The sequence below is a fragment of the Chamaea fasciata genome, unplaced genomic scaffold, assembly GCF_029207755.1.
Source record: "Chamaea fasciata isolate MVZ Bird 193981 ecotype frontalis unplaced genomic scaffold, bChaFas1.0.hap1 SCAF_3, whole genome shotgun sequence".
In the NCBI taxonomy this organism is placed as follows: Eukaryota; Metazoa; Chordata; class Aves; order Passeriformes; family Sylviidae; genus Chamaea; species Chamaea fasciata.
The window spans coordinates 70394578-70422460 of record NW_027094088.1 but is presented as its reverse complement, the minus strand read 5'-3'; the positions used below and the strand labels follow the sequence as shown (position 1 = coordinate 70422460).

At 44.6% G+C, this 27883-nt stretch overlaps 1 protein-coding gene across 4 annotated transcripts in view; it reads left to right on the top strand.

The window, feature by feature from the left end:
* Positions 1–9923: 9923 nt before the first annotated feature.
* PRDM1 (PR/SET domain 1) overlaps positions 9924–27883 on the top strand; it is a 31331-nt gene continuing 13371 nt past the window's right edge. The window contains exons 1-3 of one of the 4 annotated variants that reach the window (XM_066179477.1): positions 9924–10154; positions 20174–20422; positions 27064–27183. In XM_066179477.1, coding sequence (XP_066035574.1) covers positions 20240–20422; positions 27064–27183 — 303 coding nt within the window. In that variant the 5' untranslated portion in view covers positions 9924–10154; positions 20174–20239. Of the gene's footprint in view, positions 10155–18536; positions 18648–19773; positions 19917–20140; positions 20423–27063; positions 27184–27883 lie in introns of those variants that run through there. The other 3 variants (XM_066179479.1, XM_066179478.1, XM_066179476.1) reach the window with 3 other exon arrangements.

The window sequence follows — 27883 nt, the reverse complement described above, 5'->3', positions numbered from 1 at the left end:
TAAACACTTGCAGTCTTTTCACAGAGGAATTTTCCCATTTGGGACTGTCAGTCCAGACTATATGCTCTGTTTTCTGATAAGGTGGAAACAACTGATGGGAAATTATCTGTTGCTGTTCCTAATGCTACTAGTGTACACAATGCAAATTCTGCATGGCCAGTCATCTGGAGATTCAGTTAGCAGCAAAGACATTCCACTGGAAACATACAGGTTTTGGAGCAGATCATCTTGACACATAAAAAAGAACCAGGGGATCAGGCTCAGCCAGTGTGGATTTATGAAAGGTAGGTTCTGTTTAACTAACCTGGTCTCCTTATGACCAGATGACCCACTTAGGGGATGAGGGAAAGGCTGTGGATGTTGTCTACATGGACTTCAGTAAAGCCTTTGATACAGTGTCCCACAGCAATCTCCTGGCTGTTCACAGCTTGGACAGGGTCTCCTCACTGGGTAAAAACCTGTCTGGATGGCCAGGCCCAGAGAAAGGTGGTGCATGGAGTTACATCCAACTGGTCACCAGTGGTGTTCCCCAGGGTTCGATACTGGGGCCAGATTTGTTTAGTATCTTTATCAACTCCCTGGACAAGGGTTTTAAGTTCACCCTCAGTTCACAGATGACACCAAGTTGGGCAGGAGTGCTGATCTGCTGGAGGGTAGGAAGGCTCTCCAGGCGGATCGGGACAGGATAGGCTGGATCAATGGGCCAAGGCCAATTGTATGAGGCCCAACAAAGTAAAATGCTGGCTCCTGCAGTTGGTTCACAAAGAACCTCATTGTACCACTATAGGCATGTAGTGGGGGGAAGAATGTCTGGGAAGCTGCCCAGCAGAAAAGGACCTTAGGTTGCCAGTCGACAGTGGCTGGACATGAACCAGCCTGTGCCCAGGTGGCCAAGAAACCCAGTGACATCCTGGCTTGGATCAGCAACAGTGTGGTCAGGAGGACCTGGCCAGTGACCAGAACCCAGTACTGAGCACTGGTGAGGTTGTACCTCAAACACTCTGTCCAGCTCTCGGCCTCTCACTACAAGAAAGGCATTGAGGTGCCAGAGTGAGTCCAGAGAAAGGCAGCAAACCTCTGGTGAAGGATTTGGAGCAAAGGTCTTAGGAGAAGCAGCTGAAGGAGCTGGAGTAGTTTAGCCTGAAGAAAAGGAGGCTCAGTGAGGACTTGGTCGTTCTCTATGACAAGAGGAAACAGCCTCTGGCATAAAGGGCAGTTCTGATTGGATATATTAGGAAAAATTTATTCACTGAAAGGGTTGTCAAGCAGTGAAACAGGCTGCCCAGAGAAGTGGTGGAGTGACGATCCTAGGAGAAGGTATTTAAAAGCCATGTAGCTGTGGCACTTAAAAACATGACTTAGCCGTGGACTTGGAAGTGCTGGACTTGTGGTTGGAATGATCTTTAACATCTATATGATCTTAAGGGTCTTTTGTAACTGAAACAATTCTGTGAATTTATAAAGCAGTGCTTTGAGCACTGGCTGGCATCTGTGCAGTGTACAGAGCCAAACCTGCCCTGTTAGCAGCAGAACTAGTCAGCTTTACTTTGCAGTTTTTCTTTGTGATGAAAAGAAAGCCTTTGCGATTGCTGAAGCCTTTGATAAAAGAAGGGGTAGTTTGTATTATTAGCACGGATGTTAACATCTTTACTTCAAAGACAGGGGGGAAGTGGCTGCCTAGCTTTCTTTAAATTGAATTAAAAACGTGGGGTCCAGGAAGGAGCTCACAAAACCATGTCTGAACTTGTCAGCCTTTACGGGTTTAGGTGGAAAACTCCAGTTCTCACTTTCCGCTGAGTAATACTGAGAGCTCATTATTTGTGTGGTTTTCAACCTGGCTATGAATTATGAATGATTTACTTAAGAAGTGATAAACTATGGGTCTGCCCTTAAGCTAAGAGGAGGTCCCTATAGCTGAGGTGTTTTACATTCAGCAAGGAGATGGTCCTCAGTGCCCTTCTGATGTTGGAGTTAATATTTTGTATTTTCATTTGAGGGCTAGTATCCATCCCTTCAAGTTGCTTTTCTGCAGCCCACAGGATCTCCTGATATGCAAGGCCCAATGAACTATTTTTACTGAAAGAGAGATGAAATATCACATGTGATCTGTCATCTGGTGGCATGAATTAGCTGAACCGAAGTCAGACCCAGATTTTTTTGCAAGTTAAGATGGGATAAAGATACAGCCAGTATCTTTCTGAACTGTAGTTCAGAAACTCTGCTTGAATCCTGCTTTGAGTAAGCATGTCAGCAAGTAGCTTCTAAACTGATTTGTTTTAATCGATAGCGATAAAAACTGTGAGTGAATAGGGCTGTGTTTATCTGATACTGTGAGAGACAGTACAGCAGAGCCAGCTGCAGCAGGGCTCTTCCAGTGCTCACACCAGCTCGGTGAATGGGCGTTAGTGGCACTGGGAGTCAATCTGCAAGACTCTGCTCTGTAAACAGGGTTGGCACATGTTCCAGACACAAACGTTTGCATTTATTGTTGGTTTAAGGACCTCCATGCCTTTATTCATCTGGGAATTGTGGGGGTTTTTTTCCTTTTTTTCCCCTTTCCCTAAGTTAAGGTGGCAGAGGCTGACTTAAAACATAGCATTTCCTTTCACAAATTAGAAATTCTGAAAAGGTGTTCAAGTTACTTCAGGTGTAGAACAACCACCTCTATTAACAAGTTCTAGTTATACAGATCTTAAAAGATTTTTGCAAGAACAAAGTATTTAGGCAAAGAAGTGTTTTTTAAAATAACATAAGTCCACGTGACAGCATATAAAAGTCAAATGACAGAGCGATTCATGGGTTATTGTTACAAAACTAACCTTTCAAACGGGCTCCTAAAATGCTCTGTGGTTGGAGTTTCCCTTACGGAATTTACTTTTAAGCAACTTTCTCCAAGTTTAAATCTGTCTACAGAAAACTTCAAAAACTTTCTGTTGTTATTGTTAGGAAAAGAGAGAAAGAAAAATAGCATGCTTTTTTTTACTGTGTTAAAGCAAATGCTTTTAAAATGTATCACCCCATACCTGACTGGAATTTAAAAAAAAAATGAAAACCTTCAGAAACTGGGCATCGGTTTTCTGCGACAGCACAAAAGCCACCGTGCCAACATTTAGAACTGCAATACATCAACCGCTCTTATAGCTCATACTTTATTCTCTGCATCAAAGCTCTGGTGGGGGGGAGTAAAAACAGAGAGTGAGAGAGCGAAAGAGTCAAGCTCTTCAGAGCCTCTAATGACGCGTGCCAAACACGTGGAAGGTAAATCCCCTAATTCAGTCTATTCTTTCAGCATTCCCTGGCGGGCGGCCAAGCTAAATATTTCTGCTGGATAAAAAATGCACCCTCCTATGCGGCACTTTCTTAACAGGATGGCTCTCCAGCTTTAGTGGAGGGGGCTTCTCTGGGGGAAAGCCAACATGTGTGTTCTCTTATCTATTTATTTATTTTATTAAAAAGGGGCTTTATGGGCTGTGATTGGATTAACTTAGTGAACCCTGGAGGAAGAGGAAAAACAAATTGGGAAGCTGGTTTAGCACCCCCACCTTTTTGTCATCTTCTTTTGGGATTTCCTGGCTGGCTGCCACCTTGAGCCTGTTGAATGTTCTTTAGATCAATCAATTAAAAAGGCTTTAATATTTGGGTGATTGGAACGCAACATATGGGCTGCTGGTGCGGATGTCATGTGGTGCGTGGAGTTAATTGAAATGATTAATAGAGGTGTTAGTTTCTTCAAGACTAATTGAAGAAAGAATATAATTGGAAGCATAGACTAACCATTATTGTTGACTTTTTTTTAACATATTGCATCCTTTAAACACTTGTACATGTTTATAAACATGCGGATGGACTTTGTTTAGATGTCTTCGATGTGGTGATTTGCAAAATCACATCAACTCTACAAAAGTTAAATTTATTTTTATGTAAATTAATCAGAAAAAAAATATTTCCCTGTGCCTTGCTTGTTTTCAGTAACCAGTATGTACACTGAATTTCTGGTACCTGGTTGTCTTTACTTCCTTGCAAGACTTAAACCAATTGATTCATCCTCATCATTATCTGTGGGGTCAGAGCATCCATCCACAGAAACTGATCAGTAGCCTCTGAAGGTCTGTTAGTGCCCTCTTCTCTCTGCACAGTGAGTTGTGATAGCACAGTGCAAATGTGCCAGGTATTTTGGGGAATAGCATCACTATTCTACTGCCCCACACTTTGTCAGCTTGACCATATTTCAAAGGGATAAATATATCCCTTTGAAAGGACTGTCAGCAGCCTGGATTTGACAGTCAGAAAGAAATGTCAAATTAGAGAAATTCAGAAGATTTAACTGACATCAGCTCTTTTGGCCTCTCCACCTTATTTAAGAATAATAAATTTTTTTTCAGGAGTAGTAGCCTGGGAATTTCTTATTAAAATTTCTAAGCTATTGTGAAATACAAAATGAAAGCAATGAACTGGCTGCAGATGACATCTGGCAGCAAGGAGAGGGTATGAAGGATGCGTTTCTGAAAATCATCCTGCTGCACAGCTCTGCCTGGCGCTCAGGGTAGAAATGGGGAAACAGAAAACATGACAATCTCTGGTCTGTAGTCAGTGAGCACGGGCTGGCTGCCCGAGCCCTGCGCGAGGAGGAGCAGCACCGCGTCCTGCTTGCTGCTGGGCTGTGGTTACAAGTGCTGTAGCAAGCTTTCAGATGGGGATTTCTTAAAACTGAAGACAATGGCTTAAACGACTTACGAATCTGCTAGAGGGCAAGTGTTCACTTGTGGAAGAAGAAAATCAGACAAGATGGCAATGAAGTGTTGATCTAAAAGGTAAATCAGTTTGGATTTTGGACAGATAAACTACATTTGGAAATGCATTTTTTTCACACCAGCTTTCTTTTTGCCTGCTTTTTGTAATAGGGGAAACGCTTGTGCATAATTTTAATGTTCTGGAAAAGAACTGTCTTCCTGGAAGGGACATACATATTTTCTCTATTTGTTTTCCTTTTGCACATGTGGTGCAGCTTATGCATTTGTGTATCTTTTTCAGTAGTCAGAAAGTTTATTCTGCAGCCCAGAATAAACTGAGCAGAGAAGTGATAGATAAGTTTAGAGGGGGTTTGTTGTTGGCTTAGAAGAAAAGAGTATAGGATGGTTTTAATATTTTAGAGTCTTCCCACACGGATTTCCAGTGATGCTTTGAAGGCAACTGTGCGTCTGCAAAGACTTTGAGCCTCCCCGGAAGATGTGGCCTGTCTTGCGTACAGATCTGAGCAAAGCGTTTGTAGAAAGGAAGTGGCTGTCCTGTACTGGGGGCTGAGAGGAAGGGAAGACATTAGGTCTGATTGCAAGCTTCCCTTACTCCCCGTTGCCTGATTTGTGTGCACATAGTGCTAATAGTTTTAAATGAGAGGGATATGCTGAGACAGACTGGTGCAAATTTATTCTTTTCAAAAAAATTTTTTCTATTATTATTACTTGGTGATGAGATTAGTCATTTAAGGATCTGGTTTTATTAAAGCAAGCTCCTGCAATTACGTAGTCACTTGTTTACTTTTCTAATCTTAACAGTGATGAAAAATAGGAGTCTTAGCATTCCATTGCCTGCATTGCCCATTAGGATTTAGTTCAAGAAAAGGGGAAACTTACTAGAATAGGAGCATCCTCTCTGTCTCTATCAAACCTTGCCATGTTGTATAAGTAATAAAATTCTAGTGCATTGGCCTGGGTCACTGAAAGAGGAACAGCAGACCAAGGAAAAAGAGTTTAAATCTGTGCACATGCTTTGTATGTGGCTTGTATCTGATGGCAATATTCTCATTCTCATACAAAGGAGAGTTTTCAATAACATAAATAAAATCTCAGGGAACAATATCTAGTACCCTGATAGCATCACCTATTGCTAAGACAGACAGGCAATTTGCATTAGGAGATCTCACTTTAAGGTTCTCATAAACCTGCCAAATTCTTAACATGTGCCTCAGGTGTTTCTTGCATTTTCTTTTCCTATGGATGCATTTTCCCCCAAAATCTGTTCTGTCATTTCCAAGAATTTGGTATGACAAAAAATTGTATTGCTAACATTAGGAAGTGTGATGACTTTTCTGTTGAAAAGTAACCTCCACCATGACAGCCCCCATTTTTTGGAGCAAAGTTTGAATGACAGGTTCAGTGGCTTGGGGAAGGGCAAAGTATGTGGCAGGGGTGGGTGGTGACTGTCATTGTCTGGGATGGTCAAATGCCATCCCCTCTGCCAGGAGCACTTCCCAGTTTGTGGATCTCCAGATGTGCTTCATGTGCATTGGGTCTCTTGGCTTGAGTCAGAGCAAGACCAGAACACACTCTGGTAATGTTCCCACCTCTATTTCTGACTCCCACACCCAGGAGAATTGCTTTTGAGCTAGAAGCCAGCCTAGAGGTTTGGCAGAGCAGCCCTCCCAGGAGGTGCAGGAGGGCGTCACGGCTCCCTTCAGTGGGCAAACACTCTTGGGTCTAGAATGGAACACTGTAACTGAGAGCAGAGGAGTGCATGTTCAGCACGTGCTCATTGCAAACCATCCTGAGGCCGGAGAGTCATCAGAAGGAACTGTTTTTGAAAGCCTGTGGACAAGAGCTGAACCTGGAGGGGATTATGAAGGAGGAGAGACTGTGCCTGGAGATCAGCAGTGTCAGGGAAGAGGGAAACTGAGAGTAAGGTTAGTACAAGACCAGGGGATTTATCTTTATGGGTTATTGTAGACGAAGACGAGCAAGCTCGGTGTTAAAAGCGGGCGGGATGTAAGCCAGCTCTGATCCAAAAGCTGCCTGCCTGCATTAGCACAGTGCTAAGCTCAAGCTAATATATCCGGCTTCTCACCAGGGCTTATTAGCTCGGGCTCAGTGCCATACTAACATAGTCACAGGAGTTCCAGTTGGCCTGACACCATGTCTGCTCAACGTGTGAAATGAGCTCAGGGCTACGTGCCTGCACAGGAGCACCAGGAGATGCTTGCACACTTGACTGCACCACACTGATGAGGAGGCTGTGGAGGCCAGGCCTGCTGGTCAGCAGGAAGGGGCACATGGGGATGGAGAGTATGTCATGTTTGCCTAAAGTAGGGCAGAAAAGAAGTGCAGTGCAGATGAGGAACCAGGAGGGACTGAAACTGGCTTGATGAGAAGACTTGGCGCACAGGCGGCTGGGTGTGGGAGTGGTAGATGTGAGTGACTGGAAAGGGAAACTACAAGAGGGGTCAGGAGGAACAAGCTGAGGACTTGCTGGGCAAGGAAACCAATCAGAAGTCTGAGTCAAGCACTGGAAGAGGAAGAACAAACTCCATACCACACCTGGCATGAAATCAAGATGCCTGAAAGCAGTCATTCCTCTGCTGCCAGCCTGTCACCTGATGAAACCCTTCAACAGAAGTGTCCTGTCCCTTACAATGCTTGTGCTGACCTTGCCAAAAACAATTGTATGGTTGCTGTGAGCCAGGAGTGCCAGTGTCCCTGCACAGGTCTGCCTGTGGCAGATCAGAACACCTCAGCTCTGTTCTTGATCTGTGTAGGCATCAGAGTAGTGCCAGGTCATGAGATCTCTGCTTTTTCTATTTGCAGTTTCAAAAATCAGCATAAAAACCGTGGAAAAAACCTGACTAAAATTGCAAATTCATGTTCTCCAGAGTTTAAAGTTGTTTGCCTAACTCAAATTTGATCCTCTTATGCATTATGATACAGTCTTTAATTACTCATTTAATTACTGTTAACTGGCTACTTGCCTCATTCAGGCATAAGACAGGCTTGCTAGGGGAGATGAATTGGGGTGGTGTAATAAAATGTTATCTTTAAGACACCTCTTCCCGCCATCTCATTCACTGCTACATGAGGAAGTAAGATAGCCATGGTAGGAAGAAGTCTTGCTCTCCTCAGAGCAGGTGAGCTCTGCTCTGAAGAACTGTGTATTATTCCTACCTGTGATTCAGAATAAGATTCAGGCCAATTCACCTCAGCAAAGCGTTTTGTGGGTGGGCAATAATTTTGACATCTTCTTGGGTGCCTGATGTGAAGTCCTGCAAAATACAGAGCCATCACAGATGCCAGGAAGAGAAGTGCTTTGAACATATAAAATAATGCACTGTGCTGAGTAAATCAGCTGCTCTGCATCCCAAAAGTAATGTATGCTTTTGATGTTAGTGTCATTGTGTCTCTATACCCCTTCAGCAGAGCGAGAATAGCAATAATACCTTCATCACCATATGGGGGAGGTATTGTGAAAATCAGATTAGTCATTATTTGATGTTTGTGAAGCGTTCAAGTGCTGCTGTTCTGATGAGCAAAGCGGAAAAATACAAGACAAAATTGGTTGTCTTCATTTGATCAGTCTGTGGTTAAAATAAGGCACTGGGCCTTTCAAGGAGAAAGGAGAGAGAAAAAGATCTGGAAAAATGGCTCTTCTAGTCAGCACTCTTCTTTCTAAACACCGCATGAGGTGGAGAAAAAGACGGTGCATCTTATGCTAAGACTGCAGAACTGAGTTTCTGTACACAATCTTAGATCTCCTGGCATCTCCTACCAATTGAAAGGATGCCTGAGTTTGCACCATAATAGGTCTTCATTTACTGACATTTTGGAGTGCTTGTCTCAGAGCAAAGCTTGGGGTTTTTCATGTGAATCTGTTGTCTTGCAAATCTGATGGTTGGCTGCAGGTTTTTACAGAACTTTGACTCAGCTTCAGGGAAGGAGGAATGAAGAAGCAGAAGAGTGAACTTCTGGAAGCTGAAACCCTCCTTTCCCTGGGTTTGAGCAATCTGTGCTGTTATGAAACATTTTGAAATCTCATTTGCTGATGTCTTTCTGACCCCCCAAATTATTCTTGTGTAAATGTTGACACCCAGCAGAGATGAAATCATTGACTTGGAAAAACATAACTAGCTTATCAGAAACTGCAGGATTCCAACAATACACTAGCAACACCAGCCTTCTTTTTTTACTTTTTTATTTTATTTATTTTTTATTGTTTGTGGTTAGTTGGCAGATGGTATTGTGAATCATACTGTACATGACTGAGGGAACAGAATGGTTTTTTCAGTTCACATGAACCCAAATCCCTGTCACATATCAAACTGGTTTTATTTTCAGGTCTTCTGCATGCTTATGCTTTTTATATGTTTACTCATTTCATGTTGATAGTTTTAATTACAAAGTCACATATTGTATAAGCAGAACAAGAACTAGATATGTTTTCCAACTGAATTCAGGCTGTCTGTAAATTTTCTCTGCATGTTGTACCCATAGCTCACTGAAATCAAAGAACATCAAAGTTTCTTCACTGACCACCTGAAATCAGTTAGTCCTCAATTGGTTCTTTTTATGATTCTGACACTAAAGTTATGTGATTTGCTTGCTGAAGGAAAGTGATTTAAAAATGGACAGACAAACCATCAGAAAAATGTTGAGGCCTTGGTCTCCTGTATCATGCTATTAGACACCAGGCAGGGCAAAAGGAACAATTGCAATCCATTTATTCATGGACAACTGTAAAGCCAGAAGATGCATTAAAACTTGATTTTACACCTTGGATGTTTAGGATCACAAATTCGCTCCGTAAATAAAAATGTTTCTAAGGAGTTTGCTGTGCATAGGAGGAGGGAGCTGCACTCTAGCAAAGTAGGAAAAAAATCAAACTAGTCTTGTTGGTTAAAAAGCATTAATTTTGAGTTCTGCTGTTCAGATGTGAGTTTTGGTGTTTTATGTTTTAAATTAGAGGTGTGGCTGAATGTTCATTATCCCTATGATAAAAGCAGTAGAAATAGGTGCAAAATGGCCCTTGTGCAATGCTGTAATTTACCTTTATTTTAAACTGGCTTACACATCTTAATACATTATGACAATCAGAATTATCAGGCCACCAGGCGGAGAGGAGTTTGTTTTGTTAATTGCTCTTGTTAAGCCTAATTACAGAACGGGGTGGAGTGGATGTGAGGGGAGGGAGGAATCTGCTAGCAAGAGGAAATTCTAAAATCCTCGGAGCAGTTCCAGGCAGTGTATGTTGGGGAGCAAGAGTGCGGGTGTGGAGTGCGTGAGCATGCGTGTGTGTGTGTAAGAGTGTGAGAGCGAATGACAGACTTTCCATATGGACTAAAATCCTGAGATGCATAAGCTGGAGGTGGGGAACCTGTGCTGTGTGGACACATAAAGGTACAGCTGCACAAAGAACTGTGCTGTAGTTTTCTTTATGAACTAACTCCTTTTTTTTTGGAGGGGGATGGGAGGGGGTGGGAGATGCAGATTACTTACTTTGCTGTTAATCTTTGAGGTTTGCATTAGCATGAGCGCTAAAATCATTTGCCGATATGCTGCACTGTTCTTTGATATTACAGGTTGCCACGTAGCTGTGGTTTGGTATCCTAAAGCCCTTTGAAATGTTTTCCTTCTTCCCAGTGATTGTAGCAGAGATGTGCCGTTCACAGACTCTGTTATTTGTTTATACTTTCCAATGGAAAGCATACATCCAAAGAGCCCTTCTGCCCTGCATTATTCCAGTTTGTTTATGTGCCCCACATTACGCTGCTGGCGAATTACTGTGCCTGACCTGCATTGTCAGCCCCCTCTATTGCCTCGGGAGCCTCCGGCACAGAAGTTTCTGATAAGGCAGTTTTGAACAAGCCAGACGCCAAGTGAATGATTCTATAACAAATCTGTGCTCTTCTCCGGGGTATGTTACCTGACTTGTTTGCTGCCAAGGTGGTTTTATTGGTTTGGCTACTGGGTGGAGGGAGGAGACTAGAACAGCACACGAGTCACGCTTTTGTTTTGCTTAATTATAATGTACGCTTTTAATAAAACCTTTTAGTGCCGTGAATTAAATGTCATTGCAATCCTGCACAAGAAGAAAAATGCTACTGCTGTTGTAGCTGACAGCTGAGTGGTTAGATGGCCAGCATGAGTCTGAGGCTCAGAAGCCTTTTCTTTGCTGGCTAGAGATACTGCTGGGTAAATGTGTTTACTTTTTCCATAGTATTTATACTAGTTAATGTGTCGCACTAGATAAATCTACTTCCTGAGTCCATCTTTCAGCTTGCTCTCTTCCCTCCCAATTGACAAATGGTTTGAGTTTGACACCGTTTTATCAGTTGAGCCCCTGCTGGGTGCTGCATGCCTGCTTGTTTCTGCTTTATCGTGAAAAGTGAATTATCTGCAATATTTTGCTACCATCTAACTAGCAGTTGGCAGGCTTTTCTATATGAACTGATTTAGATTTCAGCAAGGGGAGGCTGTTGTCTTTCTCTGCAAAGCCGTGTTGTTGCTCTCCAGGAAAACAAAAGATCCCAGAGCTTTCTGCACCACAATCTGCTGCTGTCCCACTTTCAAGGAGGTGTTTTGTTTGTTGCGGCAGCTTCCTATCTTAAAATGATAAATTGAGCAGACATGTGCGCTGTTTTAAACTGCTGTCTCCAGGGCTTTGTGTTCACTTAGGATAAAATACATTATTTTGTGGTAGGCTCTGTTGTGATTTAAACTTGGTTTAACGATCACAGAGCAAAAGGGAAAGCATCAACATCTTCAGCAGTGGTAGTTTGATGAGGAATAGCTGTCATAAGAAGAACTCTACTGACTTAACCTCAAGTGGGTTGCAAATGCATTAGGGATTCATTAATATTAATAGTAGAATAGACATTTCCTGCTTTCATTTGACATCTTCCAAGCTCTTTTTTTTTTTTTTAAGAGCAACTTGAAGTGCAGTTTTAACACTTATTCAAGTTACTACAAGGATGATAAGCTAAAGTTAAACAGAAGGAGACCTCTGAGTGTGTGGGGTTGGTCTCTAGGAGTCCTGGAATTTGGTGCTGTGCTTTAGAGAAAGACTGTGGTAAACTCTCGCTTGAAACTTTAAAGTCAGTTTGCAAAATGGGTCCGTTAGGTGTGACTGCAACCAGAATAAACTGTTGTCACAAGAAATTTTTCTATGAGGGTGACAGGAAGGTCACTTTCAAAATGACATGTAAAGGGTAATAACAGTGTAGATTTCTAAGGTGGGTACAGTAGTGGCTTGTTCATAAGTTCAGGGGTGGGAAAAAAAAATCCAAACCCATCTTGAGTCTCTAGATACTCTATGAGATTGGCTGAACAATAAATTGAGAGTTTGAAAAATAAATAGATCCAAAGTAATTTTTACTTGCTTTTAATCTTCTAAATCCTGTAAGGCACATATTCATGCTTCCTATCTGTCACCAGCAGGCTTCCAAGATTCATTGAATGGGGGGGGGGGGGGAAATTGACAAAACCACCCAATATCTTTAAACATAAAATAAACCCAAGAATTTAGTTAGGACCAGGAGGGAACATGTAATAGAGATGATCATTTTTCAGCATCCTGCATATCACAATTTCACCCACTGAGCCCTTTAAGTAAGAGAACTTGTGGCCGTGGAGTGAGGCAGGGGCTTGCTTTTTATAGAAAGCACAGCTAACAGTCCTAGTTCATAAAATACCAAAAGAAAACAGGTGAGCCCCCACAAAGCACCTAGTCTGGCAAGTCTAGTGATGCAGCAGCTACAAATGCAGAAGTGCATGAGTTTGGCAGCTCATACTGATAGGGCAATTTGAATTGTCGGTGTGCGTCTGCTCTACTTGTTGAGCCTAATGAAAAGTACAGTTTAATCACTGGTGTGCCAAATTGACCATGATTAGCTGTTATTGCAGATTAGTGCATTGTCTGGGGCTCCAGAATTATTGATCCGGGTGCTGTGCTCTGGTGTTTTCTGTGCCCTCTATCGTAACCTCTTCTTAATGCTTAGGGCAGAAAAGCAGGAAAGGAGAGTAGGAGGGAAGAAGTCCAGATGGGAAGAAAACAGGTCCTGAAAAGACCACATAGGAACTAGGTCAGGTACTCTGGAGATTAAAGAAGCATGCTTCATCCCTGGACGCAGGAGGCAGGGACAAGTAGCATACAATTACGAGGAATTAGAACGGCAACAAGTAGTGCAGATTTATCAGCTTTAATTGTCTATTGTCAGGACAGAACCCTTCTTGTAGATCAGGCGCTGCCAATGCTTTAATACCTCTAATGGACTCTCTATTGTGGGATTATCTCTCCTAAGGACAATGTATTTCTTAAAACTAGTTGTTTTGGGAGAGGGAGTTTAAAAAAAAAAAAAAAGAGAGAGAGAAGAAGTAGCTGCAGCCTTCCGTTGTTTTGGGTTTTTTTCCTCTCTCTGGTTTGTCACATTTGCAGGAAGTAGCTGAGAGCCCTGTGTTGCTCTTCTGTCAGCAGCACTATTCCTTCAGGGGAACTGATAGATACCTATTGAACATTAACCCCATTTGCTCCACCTTCCCCAGCGAGCTCCTCGAGAAACAATAGCTGGTTGATAAAGAGCAGATAAGCAAGGACACCCGGTTTAAGAATATCTCTGCTATCTTTATTTTAAAAGCTTTCCTGGGTTTTGCAAAGTAAACATTACAACATTTAAAGAAGGATAAGGTGTCAACTATTTAATGAGAAGTTGTGTTTAATAGCAGAGGAATTCTTCCCTCCCCCAGCCAACACACAGGTATGAAAAGACTGTTATTTCACCACCCTGGGGTAGGAGAGGTGGAGAAATGACAACTGTACTCTTAGAAACTTAAGAAGTGGTCCTACAGACCAACCCTTCCAGATTCCCCAGTCAACTCTAAACATCAGTCTAAGCATCTAAACAGTCACTATTTTGAAACCTTTGGTCCTCAATGCACGGTAGTCACATTGCTGGATCTGTGATAATCTGTGGGTAAATATTTTCATTTCCACCACATGCACTTTGTCATGGTGTGTAGCTGTTGTTTTTGTTAATCTGTTTTGAAATGCGCTCTGTGGCCAGCTCTTTGTCTGAGAAAAGTGGCGTAGTTCCACCCATGGATCTTGCCCTCCTTCTGCTGTGTTCATCACCTCCAGGAGATTGGGCAGCCTGGAGAGTGTCTGACATGAAAACTGAACTGTGCAGGAGCACAGACTGAAGTTTCACCATTGTTCATATCACTGTGTCTTACCAGGCTGGTTGAGGAGAGAATACCCCAAAAAGTGTCATGACTGCCAAGTGGGGAGAGACATGAAAGTTGACACAGTACAACTAATGTCTGAGGTGACTTCATTATTTCAGCTTGTTGTGAGCTTGTTTTGGGGCTGATGTCTGAAGTATTCACAGGAGTGAGCCTTCTAATATATGCCTACCATCTCATCCCTCTTCCATGACAATCTGGAAATCAGCCTATTTAAAATGAACATTTTCCAAAGCACACTCTTTTTTCAGTCCTCTTGTCACCAGTAAGGTTGGAAAGTAGTTAAAGTAGTTGGAATGGGTTGGCCAGTTGTCATTCATTTTTTCCTCAGGCTCAGTTAAAATGGACAGAATATTCAAAGCTCCAGGGCTGGGATATGAAAGGCTAAATTTGTACTCAGATTTTCTTGTCCAGTATAAACCTCTTTTGATAAAAGCATGCAAAGACAATAAAAGTGTTCTTGTATGGGCTCTTGACTGTCATCCCAGGACCTCTCCCAAGACCATCATTGCTCAGAAGTGTGATGGGAAGGCTGATGGTAGCCAAGAGAAATCTGTGGCCCACCTTCTCACAAGGCCTTCTTGCCCTCCTGATAGCAGGCCCAGACAGCTTTGGCTCCTTCTCAAACTCAAGCCTCAACAAGTGGAAAAGACTGAAGCTTAGTTCTTGCTTCTGTGTACTGTGAGAATGTTTTTGTTCCATTGGAGGAGAATTGTTTTGGCTTATTCACACGTCATCTGAGCAGTATTTTAATAAGGCCTAGTGGGAAACAAAAAGGGATATGGTATTTTAGTTTGACTTCTTTTTTCTCTTTTTAAGGAAAATATCTTGAGAGGATAAAACAGCAGAAAACAGAAGTGATGTTAAGGCTTGCACTAGACAGTAGCTGAGAGTGCAGCCAAAAGATCTGCTCTTGGTATTGCACAGTCCAGACAAAAATAAACGTTTGGCATTTGGAAGTGCTACGAGGCAATGACCAGGGTGCTCTGTAATTAAAGGCAGTCCCTGAAAGCTGCATGTGTTAATTCAAAAGCCTCCTGGCTATAGCACACACCACCCCAAATGCCCTTGCAAAAAGCTTCTTGTAGACTCAAGTGCAACTTTAATTTCTCTCCTTGTAGGCAATACCAGCTGAAGTTGTCTAGGGCATACAAAGCCTCTGAGATCATATCTGAAGCCCATAGGCAGGTTTTGCAAAGGTCAGGCCAGTCTGAAGAGAAGACGGCTTCTCTTTTACAATGAAGTGTAACTTTGGCTGTTGCACAGTCACTAAAGGGTCTCTCTCTTTTTTCCCCTTGAATGTGACAGTAACCATCTTTTCAAAAATGTGGCCCCAAAACATGAGTGCATATCAGAACTTGAAAGCAAGCTCGTCTTAGAGTTTGATTTCTCAGTTGGCTCTTAAAAGATGTGCAGCCGTGCAACTACATCATGTACCTTCTCCAATAATGACCACAACTGGTCCCCAAATGTTTACCAGCACAAGGATGCCTACATGCAGGAAGTGGGAAATGGGGGTGGGTCTGGTAGTTACTCTTGATGTGGTCAATCTGCCACTGACCTTGTTTGGGGAAGGGGAGGATGTGAAAATGAGACTCTCCTTTAATCTCTCGTGTGCATTTTATCTCCCCTCCAACATTTTAAAGAAATTTCATCTATTAGAGCCAGCTCCCTTCCCTCCTTCTTCCCCTTACAATTACAGCAGGCGCAGGGAGAACAGCAGCAGTGGCAGCTGAGGCTGAGTTGCACAGGCTTGTTGTTGAGCTGAAGTGGTGATAGCATCAAAGGAAATGGATGGGGATTTCTGAGATCAGAGCTGTTAGGGCCATTCATGATTTGTTGCTAGGCTGAAAGCTGCTGCAGAGAGAGCTGCCTGAGAAATGCTGATTAATACAGTAATTGAGGTTTTCTATGAGCGAGAAGGAAAAAACTAAAATATGACTAAAAATGTTCTTTTAGAAATGAACAACGTTTTGAGATTGCACATTCCAGACAATAGCAGCTACTGGTACAAACGATTTCTATAAAAGAGCAGAAAAGTTCTGGTTGAACACGGCGTCTTTTTATGTTTCTCTCTTAAGGAGGAAGGTCAGAAGGTCAGTCTATATATTTCTTTAATGGCAGAGTTTCCTCTGTGATTCTTACTTTAGTACACATTCTTAACAATTTGTTTCTGTCTCTTTTTCTTGATAAACTTAGTTTTATTCCTCATCAGGCACTCTTAGGGTGGATCTGAACATCAGGAAAACCCTTCTCCTGAACTAAGGTGGTTCTGGGCTCAGCTTCACTGAGACACTTGGAGCTAATTTCAGGATAGCCTCAGAGCATGCCACAGAGTTATTTGAAGTCCATAGGCTTCATAGGCTGTACTCACCTCCCCAGGCTCCAGGGATAGAGCCGCACTGACCTGGGATATTGGCATCCTCCTGATGAATATTTCACTTCATCCGATGTGATCTAATCTATTCTAATCTCTGCTTCCTCTTGTTTTCCAGCCCAAAAGCATTCTCAGTTCCTTGAAAAGCAGATTTGCTTTTTTCCCCTGCTCTCCTTCACATTAAGAAGATCAGTCTCTGAAGGAAACACATCAACCCTTTCTTCTTGTCGCTTCCCCCTGCCCCCCCCCTTTTTTTTTTTTTTTTTTGGTTTGTTTTTTGTTTTTCTTGCAAGCTAACAGGGAAGTGAAAAGCTCTGAAACAGCTGCCTCTCGGAGTGAGACTATTTTTCGGTAAAATAATCACCTTCAGTATGACTACATTGTTTTTCTGTTCTATGCAGTGTGACTCAGCATCAGTTAATTAACCCAATCAAGTAGGCCGGATTTCTCTCCTTTAATGAATGGTTCTTCCTACTTCAGAGACTTCCTAGACCTCATTTTGGATGTGCCTCGGTTTTACAGGGTATATCCAATTACATTTCTATCCTTCAGCCCCAGTGCTTGGGCCACCTCTCCCGTGGAATTACGCTGTGGTGGCAGTTAAGCCAGGACACTCACTTGCGAGCAGTTGCCCTACTTAGGTCTGCTGCCACGAGCCCTGCCGCGTTAGCGCACACGGAAGGTCTTTACACAGATATGCTATTCTCAGCATTGCAGGACCAAAATGGCAAGTAATCCTTTCCACACGTCTTTTTATCAGTGGGAGGAGGAGCAGGTTAAGGGAAAGGGGTTTGTGTACGCCTGTCAGAGAGACAGACAGGCACTCGATTGCATAAACCTGCTTCCCGCCCCCTCCCTTTCTCCCTTTTTTCTGTGAAGAAATAACTCCGAGATCACCCTAGAATGTAAGTGCATCTGTGTTTAGAAGAAGAATGTGAAACTAGCTGCCACGCAAAGTGCCAGGCAAGTGACGAGAATTATGCTTGCACATGTGTGAGAAGGAAAAGTAGTAGAGTTGCCTCACAGTGAAGCAGCTAGCAGTTGCACTGGGCTGTGGATGGCTATAAATGGAATTGTGCATCACCGTTCCTCTGAGCCCGAGGACGCCTTGCTGAAGAGACAGGACCACTGAAGGAAGTAAGGCATCTGGTTGTTTTGTAATGAGAAGCAGGAATGCTCTTAATAATAAACAAACAGGACATTGTATGCCATCATCACAGGATGTCCTTCCTTCAGCCAGCATGCTGACTTGGATCGGAGGAAAAAAAATTGGGTGCCAGGATCTGCTGATTGTTCTACCAACCCTCTTTCCATCAGCAGTGTGTTCCTGGATGGCCGCTCGCACATTGCCCCGCGCAAGATCCGTGCTCGTTTTCTTTCTGCGCTGCGACAGGGGCATCGGGTTTGGAATCGCTGCTTGCTTCTGTGAGCTTCCCTGCTGTTACCAGGGGAAAGGGGGAAGGTTTTGTTTAAGGGAAGAAACAGAAATGTTTTTCCCAGTTCCTCTTACAGGCACTGATTAGAGACTCGGGAAACGGATAAAATCAAAACTCTGAAACTCCCAAATTTGTCATCTCAAGTAATGTACTATGGTTATTGAGGCTTGGGAGCAAGCACTTTGAATCGAGTTTTAATCAGTAAACTAGTAAATTAATCTTAGCTGGTATTTCTGATAAGGTTCTATCAAGCCAAACTGAGCAAGAACGAAAGCGGGCACGTGCTAAACTCCGGAGCTTAAAAATAGCCCGGAAAACAGATTTCTAGTAAAAGCTGCCTCAGGTGCGCTCTCCGCGAAACGCCGCGGTGCCCGCCCACCCGGCAGATCCAGGCGGCGGGGCAGCGCCGCGGCTCTCCCAGCTGACGCACGGGGCCGAAAGAAAGGGGAAAAAAAATAAAATAATAACAGTGATGTAAAAAACCCAACGCGGGTGGGCTGGGCGGGGCAGGGTCCGCAGGTAGGGCCCCACCTCCCGCGCTGTGAGAGGGGCCGGCGGAGGGAGGGAGGGGCCGGTGCGTGAGCGCGGGCGGGCGGGCCGGGGCGAGCGAAGCCTCGGCTGTGGCAGGCGGCCCCCCAGCGTTCCCCAGCGGCAAGAGCAGCAGCACCTGTGACAGCCGGGGGAGGGAGGAGCGGGAGGGGAGCGGCGGCTGGAGGTGTGAGTCAGTCTCCCGGGGACCCGGCCGCTGGAAGGAAGGAGAAATGTTTACTCTGTAGAAATGAGCCAGGTTTGCCGCCGCCGGTGGGCTTCGGTGTGGAAACGCGCGTGGACTCTGCCCCGGTAAGGAGCGCGATACCGTCCCCTCTTTCACCCCCGTCTCCACCTCCCCGGCTCTTGCTTCTCGCGCTTCTCGCCCGTCCCGGCGCCCGCGGGACGGAGCAAAAGTTTCCTCGTCGCCTCTCCCGGATCGGAAGCGCTCCTCTGATCGGCGTTAACCCTTTCGCTCCGCCGCGAAGCTGTCACATCCCCGGCCCGAGTTTCGCTGTTCGTGCCCTCTCCCCCTTCAACGCCGAGGGTCCGGCGCTGTCGCACTGCTCGCCTCGACCGCGGTCAGGACGAGGCACGGGGCTGGTCCGGAGGCGGCGACGGCGGGGGGGGGGCCGTGTATTGCCGCGACCCCCGCCGCAGCCTCTTCGGGCGGCCTGGCTGTGCCTCCCGGGAGGGCCGGCCCCGGGGGCGCGCCGGGGGTCTCCCCTGAACCCACTGTCAGTCAGCCCTTAACTTCTTTCTCGGAAGATCGTTGCGCTTTCAGTCTTCGTGTTTCGTTTTTCCCGGTGGAGGGGTGTGAATTTCGTAGTAGCTGCGTATCCAGAAAGGAAAAACGAAGGGATTTTACGCCGTATTGAGCGTCATTCTCACCTACCGGCATAGAGATTTTGGTTCCTCTTGAACCTTATGGAAAGAGCCCGACCCTAATACATGTTCGAGGATAGGTTTGATAACAGTGCTTCTGTCCTGAACAGGCAGAGGGGCTGAAGGACTTGCTGGAATTGTTCTGCTAGGCTCATATCCACTGCTTTGGGATACTAATTGTACGAGGTACCATGAAACTCCAAAGGGATGGAATAACTTTTTAAAAGATTATTTATTTATTTATTTATTTATTTCCCCTGCTCCTTTTGTGGTTTGACCTCCAGGAACATGTTGGAGTGCTTTGTGCTGGGCTGCTGCTGCTACAGTGATGCTGGCAGGATGTCGGCTTTCTCAGCCTTCCATGCCAAAGGATAAGGGGACGTCAGGAGGAGGCGGGCGGGGGGGCCAGGTTGTTTTGAAAGTTGTTTGTGTGTTGAAAGCCGGTGGGAAAGTTCAGGCTTCCCCATTTGGAAGAGGCAAGGCTGGGTTCCGCTCTTCCAACATGCGCTTTCCATTTTTAGCTTCATTCAGACGCAGACAGCAGTTCCTTTCCTCTTCCTCTCCTTGTTTGTGTGACACTTTTCTGAGGCAGCTTTTCCACAGGCGACTAAGTGGTCTCACGGCCATGACCCCACATTTTCTTCAGCACGGAATATTCTTTTCTCTCTGAAGCTTTAAGGAAAGGGTCTGAAAAAGGTAAAGTGGTTGTCACAGCCTAAGGATTTTCTCCTCTTTGTTTTTGTTCCCTCATTACTACCGAAGCTGGCATTTCAAAGTGCTGCTTCAGTCAGAGCAGCTTCGTTTACACTGCTTTTTGGCTATTACTCAACTGTACCAACTATCCTGCATACGCTTTTAAAGTGTCACAGACTACTGAATTAGTCACACTGTATCAACGGAAACCACAACACTGAAGGACAATGAGGATTAAAGGCTGTTTTCTTTTTTTCCAGGCTGCTACGCAGTGTAGCTCGGACGCTGTGAGTTTCAAGAATCTGGTGAAAGGGAGAGAGTGGACAATGAAAATGGACATGGAGGATGCTGACATGACTCTGTGGACAGAGGCTGATTTTGAAGAGAAGTGCACATATATTGTAAATGATCACCCGCTGGATCCCAGTGCCGATGGAGGCACCCTAACTCAGGCAGAGGCTTCCTTGCCAAGGAACTTGACTTTCAAATACGCATCTAACTGCAAAGAGGTAAGCGGCAGTGCTCTGGGGAAGGTTGGAGTCAGACAAGCCAAATCACAGCGCTTTGGAAAGCGTGTGCTCACCCTGTCTTTGATTCTTTAGCATACACACACACACACACCCTACCAACAACAACAAATGCTGCCCGCTGGCTTTTAATATGCGACCCTAATAACGCATTTAAGAAACTCTGTGCTGGTCATCTGTTGTGCAATATTTTCACTGAAAATTGCAGCCAACCTATCCCTGAAACTGGTTCTGTACCAATTCACAAACAGTTAAATTTTCACACAATTTGAACAGCATCTGAATAAGCATATTTAAACTGTGGGGTAGTTCTTTGTGCCAATTTCTAGGCTGCTGTTTGCCAGGACCATTCATTGCCTCTGGCACAGAGATTAAAGTGCCTCGGTTGTCCAATAAATAGCTTTAAAAAAGTAAAGGAGAAAAAAAAAAAAAAACAGAAAACAACAAATTCCTGGAAATGTGTTTAATTATTTCTTTTTGTTTTCCCTTTGGTTATGAAATTGCTTTATTCTTTTCGTGAGCTTGTTGTATTCCCAACTTCCTAAATTCTTAAAAACTCTGGCATGCCAGTTAAGGAAGTAATGGTAGAACTGTAGCAAGCTTGACAGAAGGGTGGCCGTAGCTTAAATTAACTTTTGTTTATCTGGGACAGTATCTTCACCGGTAGCTAGCCGTGCGAGTCTGTCCTATCCTTGTCCCTGGAGTGGGTACATTCTTTGTTGTTGTTTCAGAAGGGCTGGAAAGAAACAAGCCTGGATGAGCAATTTGGTTTTGTGTTTACTCCTTGGTATAGAGTAGCTATTATAGCTAGGTGTGATGTTCGGTAGCGTAACAACCCAGGGGACAACCCTTCATTTCTCCCTGTGCTGAGACTTGTGGTATAGCAACTATTACCTGTGCTTCTGCTTTGGCTAAACATACTGACCACAGAGCTGAAAAGAAGAGGTACACTCATCTGTGCCTATCAAATATTTCCTTCCAGAGCACGTACTTGTTTAATCCTGAGTACAGAAATAGGGCTGGACCCCCAGCTGAAGGGTGTTGACACCGTGGAATTTAGCTTGGCAGTGCCTAATAGAGTGCCAAGTACATTTGGTAAGAGGTTAAAGCTAAACTCTCCTTAAAATCCCTCTCTCTTTCCATCTGCCCTGCCCTGCCCTGCAGAACTTTGGCAGAGAAAGGTCATGCTCCAGAAAAAGTGTGAAACCTGGATTTGTGTTACTGTATTGTTAGCTAGGTCTTAGTTTGGTGTGAAGAGGGAAATAAAGCTGAGACTCTGTCACGGGATACAGCAGGATTTCTTGATTGAAGGAAGAGCTTGCAGTGTGACAGCTCGGGTCGGTCCTTGGCCGCCGGCTGATGACTGATTGGCTGCTGAGGCTGCTTGCTCTCTCCGGCCCTGTAGAGTCCTGCTGCTGTGGCTGGAGACATCCAAAGAGCTTTCAAAATTCCCAGCACTGTGTTTGGAAACACCAAGGTGTAATTTCCTTATTCCCTGGCTCAGGTCAGTGAATGAGGACGATTGCTGCCATCTCTGTATAAGAGGTGGGGGGAGAGAGAAGTTGTTGAAAGATTGCTGGTTCTTTCTTGTAAAATGTGACCCCGTGCAGCTCCCTGCTAGTGGGAGTCTGAATATAGGACATCCTCCTTTTGTTCTCCAAGGCTCCCCCCCCCCCCCCCCCCCCCCGGGTCTTTCATTTGTGCTGAATTGCACCTACCCTAAGGAGCAATAGGAGCTTTTAAACCCTGACTATCTTTAAGGTAGCTCTGAAAGGAAGGGCTGATACGATGTGTTCTTTTCCCACCTCTGTGAAGGCTACACTCCAGTGAATGTAAGGACAGGTCTCATTTGCTACTCATCCCGGGTGAAGCAGTTGTAAATGGCATAATCTGCTGTGTGCCAGTAACTTCTGACATGAAACACTGTATTTTTTTTCTGTCTGCCTTCCAAGTTCGATTTTGTTTAGTGGGATCAGGACTGGGTCCGTGTGTGCTTTTGGTTGGTGTTTGTGGGTCACTGAGGAAGCCTGATTCTGGTTTTGACCTCATGGAGAACCTGGAGTCCTGGACAGTTCGGTAGAGTGGGTTTTTTTCGCTTGCAAAAGGATGAGGTAAAATTTCAGGGGATGCGTGCGTGCGTGTTTGCCAGTGGGTTTCAGATGTGAGCTGTCTTCATTGTTAACTTTGGGAAGAGCTGTGGCTTCATCTGTTTGAGAGTTTTAAATACTGAGTCAGTTTATTGTCAAAAAACCATATATAATATATCGCTTGTGAAATGCTGATACTGTCATGATTAGATCATGAAATCCTAGTGCTGTCACGATTAGTATTGTATCTCCGGCTGGAGCAGGAAAAGTACTGTGTGCCTGCTTAGGAGGGAGGAAGTACGGCCGCTGCTGTTTGGGGAGGGTTGCTTTTTCTCCTTGCATGCTTTGGGGAGCTCCTCTTTAAAGGTTTGTGCAATTTGCAAGGGAGCCCATGACACATCATCATACTCTTGTTTATTCTTGGATCTCGATCAGGGACTTTTCTGAAGAACGCATTTTTTGCTGTGAGTTCACAGAATGTGTCAGCATTTTAAAAAATGAATTACTACTGCTCATAACATTTTAGGCTGTTAGATCTACATGAAGTCATTTATTTATTTCTATGCGTGAATTATTTATCCTTTCCCCCAGTTTAGGCAATTGTCAAAAAACAAAGAAATGTGGTGTCAGGCTTATGCTCTAGAAGGCCATATGTGAATGATCTTTTAATGCAGACATTTAAAAATATTTTTTTCAATAATCTTCCCTTTGGTCTGGTGCTTAAAGCCCAAACATCCTTTCTTGATATAAAATGACAGGTCCTCTGCTGTCTTGAATATTACTAGTATCTCATCCTGGTGTGTGAGCTTTGACAGAGGAAAACATATCTTGGCAAACCACCCATTACTGTTGCATATCTCTGATAAGGACATTTCTTAGAGACAGACCCTGAATCAGTGATTTTGGTGAAAGCAGTGATTTTGAGCTCTTATGAACTGTGCCTCACTGACCTCAGACACTTGCTGTCCCCTGTTGCTTTTATTTACTTATTATGTGGTTGCCAAGAAAGCCATCTGAAAGCATTCTATTTTGTGGCATCACTTTTAGAAAACTGGTCACTGGACAAAAGGGCAAAAAATACACAATTATAGAACTAGTAGCTAAAAAAGTTAAAATCAGTGTTGATTCAGGACACATGATGGCCTGCCCTGTTTGCGTGTGGAGAATACTGCTGTTTTGACGAAGCCAGTAAGAGTTTGTTCGGTGTTTTGGTTTTTTAAAGCAGAGTAGTGGTTCCATTGCAAAATACCATCTCCTTGCAGAATTAGCAGGAGTCGTTGTTTTACTTCAGTGCCCTCTCCCCAAACAAAGATGCAGGAGCGTTGATCTTCCAAAGCGCCATCTCAGATCAGATTTGGGACCGGAGCCCACCCGCCTCATGCCCAGGGGCCGCGGGCAGTCCGGGATGTGCTGAGCGGGCCAGGCTGGCCCCAGGCGTGCCCGGCCCCCGGCGCCGCATTAGGACCCTGGTCAGTTCCAGGGCCGCCGTCCCGGGCTGCTGCTGCCGCCGGCCCCGGGCTCCCCCCGCCGGGCCGCCCCGCCGGCGGCCGCGCTGTCCCCGCCGGCGCGCCCGGGCGCCGCTCGCAGCCGCCCCGCTCGGGCAGCGGGCAGCGAGCAGCGAGCTCCGGCTGAGGCCGGGCTGCACCTTCCTGCTGGAAATGCTCTGGTACTTAGAGGAGGGACGCGACCGGAGCGCTGGGAGCTTTGAAGGGAGAAGGGGTAAGCGGCTGTGGAGAGAAACTAGAGGGGGAAGCAGCCCGTGGCTGCCGTGCGGCGAGGTGCGGGCCCCGCAGGCAGCGCCCGGGCGGCGGCGGCAGGAGGGCTCCGCTTCTCGGGAGCGCCCGCGCCGGGCTCCCCGCGGCTCCCGGGAAGGGCTCCCCGCGGGGCGGAGCGGCGCGCTGGAGGACACCTGGCGGACACAGCTCAGAAGTGCCGTTCTGGCACAGCCCTCCGGCAGCCTGGGGCCGGCTCATCCCCGTCTCCCGACCCGGAGCTGCGCTGCTGTCCTGCCTGCCAGCCCTCGGCAGCTCCCTGCTTCCTGGCCTTTCCTTAAGGCGCCCCCGCTGAGCTGCGGCGGGGCAGGAGCCGCTTTTGGCTGCGGCAGGGGGGCTGCCGGCAGCCTGGAGCCAGGCTGCCTTGGCACTGCTGGCGCCCTTCTCCTGGAGGGTGCCCTTCATCGATCCCAGCAGCTGAGCTTGGGAGGGAGCCTTGGCGGCCGAGAATTGCTGACCTGAGAGACACCGTCAGTTGAAAGGCATCTGGACAGCTTTATAGTCTGGTTTAGCAAAACTTCAGTGTTGGCACACACAGATGTGCAGAACAACTTCTGCCAAATTCTGATGGGTACAGGCTGAGAAATCATCTTTGCTTCTCCCCTGGCATAGCTGAACACAAACGCTTTCTGTAAGGTGGATATCAAAAAGTATCTGCTGTGTCAGAGACTGTTTCAAGTTGACTAGTTCAAGGAGTGATTTCTAGAGATTCTGAGAATTTCATTATAGTCGTTTTAATTAAGGTCAAGATATTTTTAAAACCATGAAAAATCTCAAGCTATCATGCAGTAAAACTGGTAGGGTGTGCTTGTAGCTTGGTTGTGAACTTCTCTTGAGAGGGCAGATGGATGTAAATTAAGATATATAGGGAAAATGAGAAGAACATCTGCCTTTTTCAGCTCTCTGAGACATGTACAAGCAAGACAAAAATAAAACTGAGCCACTGAACTTGTTTCAGCATATGGTAGGTGTAAGAAAATTTCTGGAAGTCCCTCTTCTCTCTCTTCAGTCCAGATGCACAGATCAATGGAGCATTTAACTACCTCTGCTGTTGATGTTTTAATTTTTTTTCTTTGTAGTGTGCTGAAAACATATGTTAAAATGCAAAAGAGTACAAACAGCCACCACATACACCCTGCAGTCTGTTTCCAGGTGATTCCTTGAATCCATGGCTGTTATTTGGCCCCTTTCTTTTGACATTTAACAGGAAATTATGCTAGGTGTTCATTTTTTACTGGGATTTTTAATCTTGACCAGTACACAGGCAAGGGTCTCTCTGTCTGCCTCTCACTTATACACTAAGAATCACACAATGTAAGAAAATGTTCTGAGAAAATGAGAAGGCTTAGCTAACTTGTGAAGCGCTGTCTACATACAGTTCAGGGTTTTTACCACCTTTTGCTGAGAAGGAAATAGAAAAAAAGAAATAGAAAAGCTCACTGAAATGAGCTCTGTAGGGTCTGACGAGTGCTAATCTGCTTTGGTAAGGACATTGATTCCTTGTGGTGTACAGACAGCAGTAATCCAAGTTCTCAGTCTTCCTCAACTACTTCTGGTGTTCCTGTCTTGTTCTGAAATCCTGGCGAGCAAAAAGACAAGTGGCTAGATGTGTAAAGGGGATATGTTTAATACATTTTGCCATGAGGTTTAAAATATATTTGGTTATAATACCAAATTAATGGGCTTTTTACCTTCTTTTTTTTTCCTCACTATCTGAGCAGCAGGATCAATCTTGCAAAGGCTTGGGGTTTTTGCTTTACAAAATTGTTGGTTTTCTAACATTGTTTGGATACATTAAATTTAAGAAGATTGGTGAGAAACAGAGAGACAAAACCAGTAACTCAGCAGTGTTTTGCAAAGGGTTACTCCAAGGCACGTTCTTCTGAATAATGATGAATTGCTTCCTGATTTGTGGTCAGTGACTTTTTTTGGTATAATTACTGTCAAGAAGGAAGCTGAACAACCAGAGTACATTTCTTAGACCTAGCATAGAGGAGCATTTTCTTTAAAATCCTTACACCTTTTTTGACTAAACCCACTTGCTATATATTATCTGATGATAACTGATGATTCCTTTTTGTATAAAAAGGTGACCTGTGAGTACACGTCACAGAGCCATTTCATATTCTGTATTGTGTGCCACTGTATGCTGGTAAGAGAACTGAAGGTTTTTGGTGTTTATTTGGATTTTTTTTTTTTTGGCTTTTTGGTTGTTGTTGTTTCTTTTGTGTTCTCCTTTTAGCTATCAGGGCGGGTATAGACCGAAGAATGGAGGCGGGTGGAGGGTGGTTTCGTTTTGATCTGGAAGAGCAGTCATTCCAGTTCTTAACTTGTTAAAAAAGCAAGCTCTGTACCAGTGAAGTGATTGATAGATATCACATATTTTTCTTTGCTGGAACTAGACTTGTAGGGGTTGCCTTTGATAGGAAAAAAACTTCTGAAGATATTTGACAGTCTCTGTACATTTTACTTACTGTTTCTTCTTGTAAATAAATGAATAAATGTATTTCCAGAAAGCACATTTTTAAGGTGGTATTCATCTTTAGCTTCCATCTGTCTTTGGAAAATTCTAGTACCTAATAAAATTGTTTGTATTGTAACCAACATGATTGTTTATATATTTATTTCTGTTTTGCTGACCTGTCACAAAAAAAAAATCTTGCTTTGTTTGCTTTACCTTGTTACGTTTAGGGGACAGGGGAGAAGAGGGAGATTTCTTATTTTCTACTGGTGATGGACTGTTCCTGTGCTGCTCTTCTCGTAGGTCACTGGAGTTATAAGCAAAGAGTACATCCCAAAAGGAACGCGCTTTGGACCCCTGGTAGGAGAGATCTATACCAGTGATACAGTTCCCAAGAATGCGAACAGAAAATACTTTTGGCGGGTAAGTAGGAAAAAACAGCACCACGTTGTTGCAGTAAGCAGATCACTAAATGAGTATGGCTGAGAAGCTGGGTCACTTCCTGCTGTGTGACGCAGGGGACAACCTCTGTATGCGGCCAGGTACAAACGGGGCCAGTGGGTGAATTAAGCCAAGTAAAAGCCTGGCTGTCTTGGATGCAGGGACTGCGTGGGTGGAGAGAGCAGTGGAGATGCACAGCTCTTCCTGGCTCTGTCTTCCAAAATGTTTTGGTGCTGATTCTGTAAAGAAATAGTTCTGATGCCTGCCATAAGGGCAGGTTATTTTGCATTTCTTCACTGCGGAAGGACATTCTGATTTATGCAAGTATCACGTCCTTGATTTTTCCCACCATGAAGAAGCTGTTAAAGTACTGAATAAACTTTCACTCTGGAATTATGATATATTTTCCTGCATCTTGGATAGACCTGCTGTAACACAGCGGTGGTAGTCTTCAGCACATATCATTCAATTCATAAACTTTTCCAGGCCTCCTCAGAACTGTTAAAAGAGCAGATCTTGGATCTTAGCAAAGGGAAAAGAGACAAACAGCAGAGGTGGTGCCTAATTTGTACTCCACAGTATAAGCTGGAAGAGAGCAGCAGTCAATATGTTTTGGCTTGGGCAGTCTGTGCTGGGGAATATGTTTCCAGTTTATCAGTTGACATAATCCTCATTTTCCTTA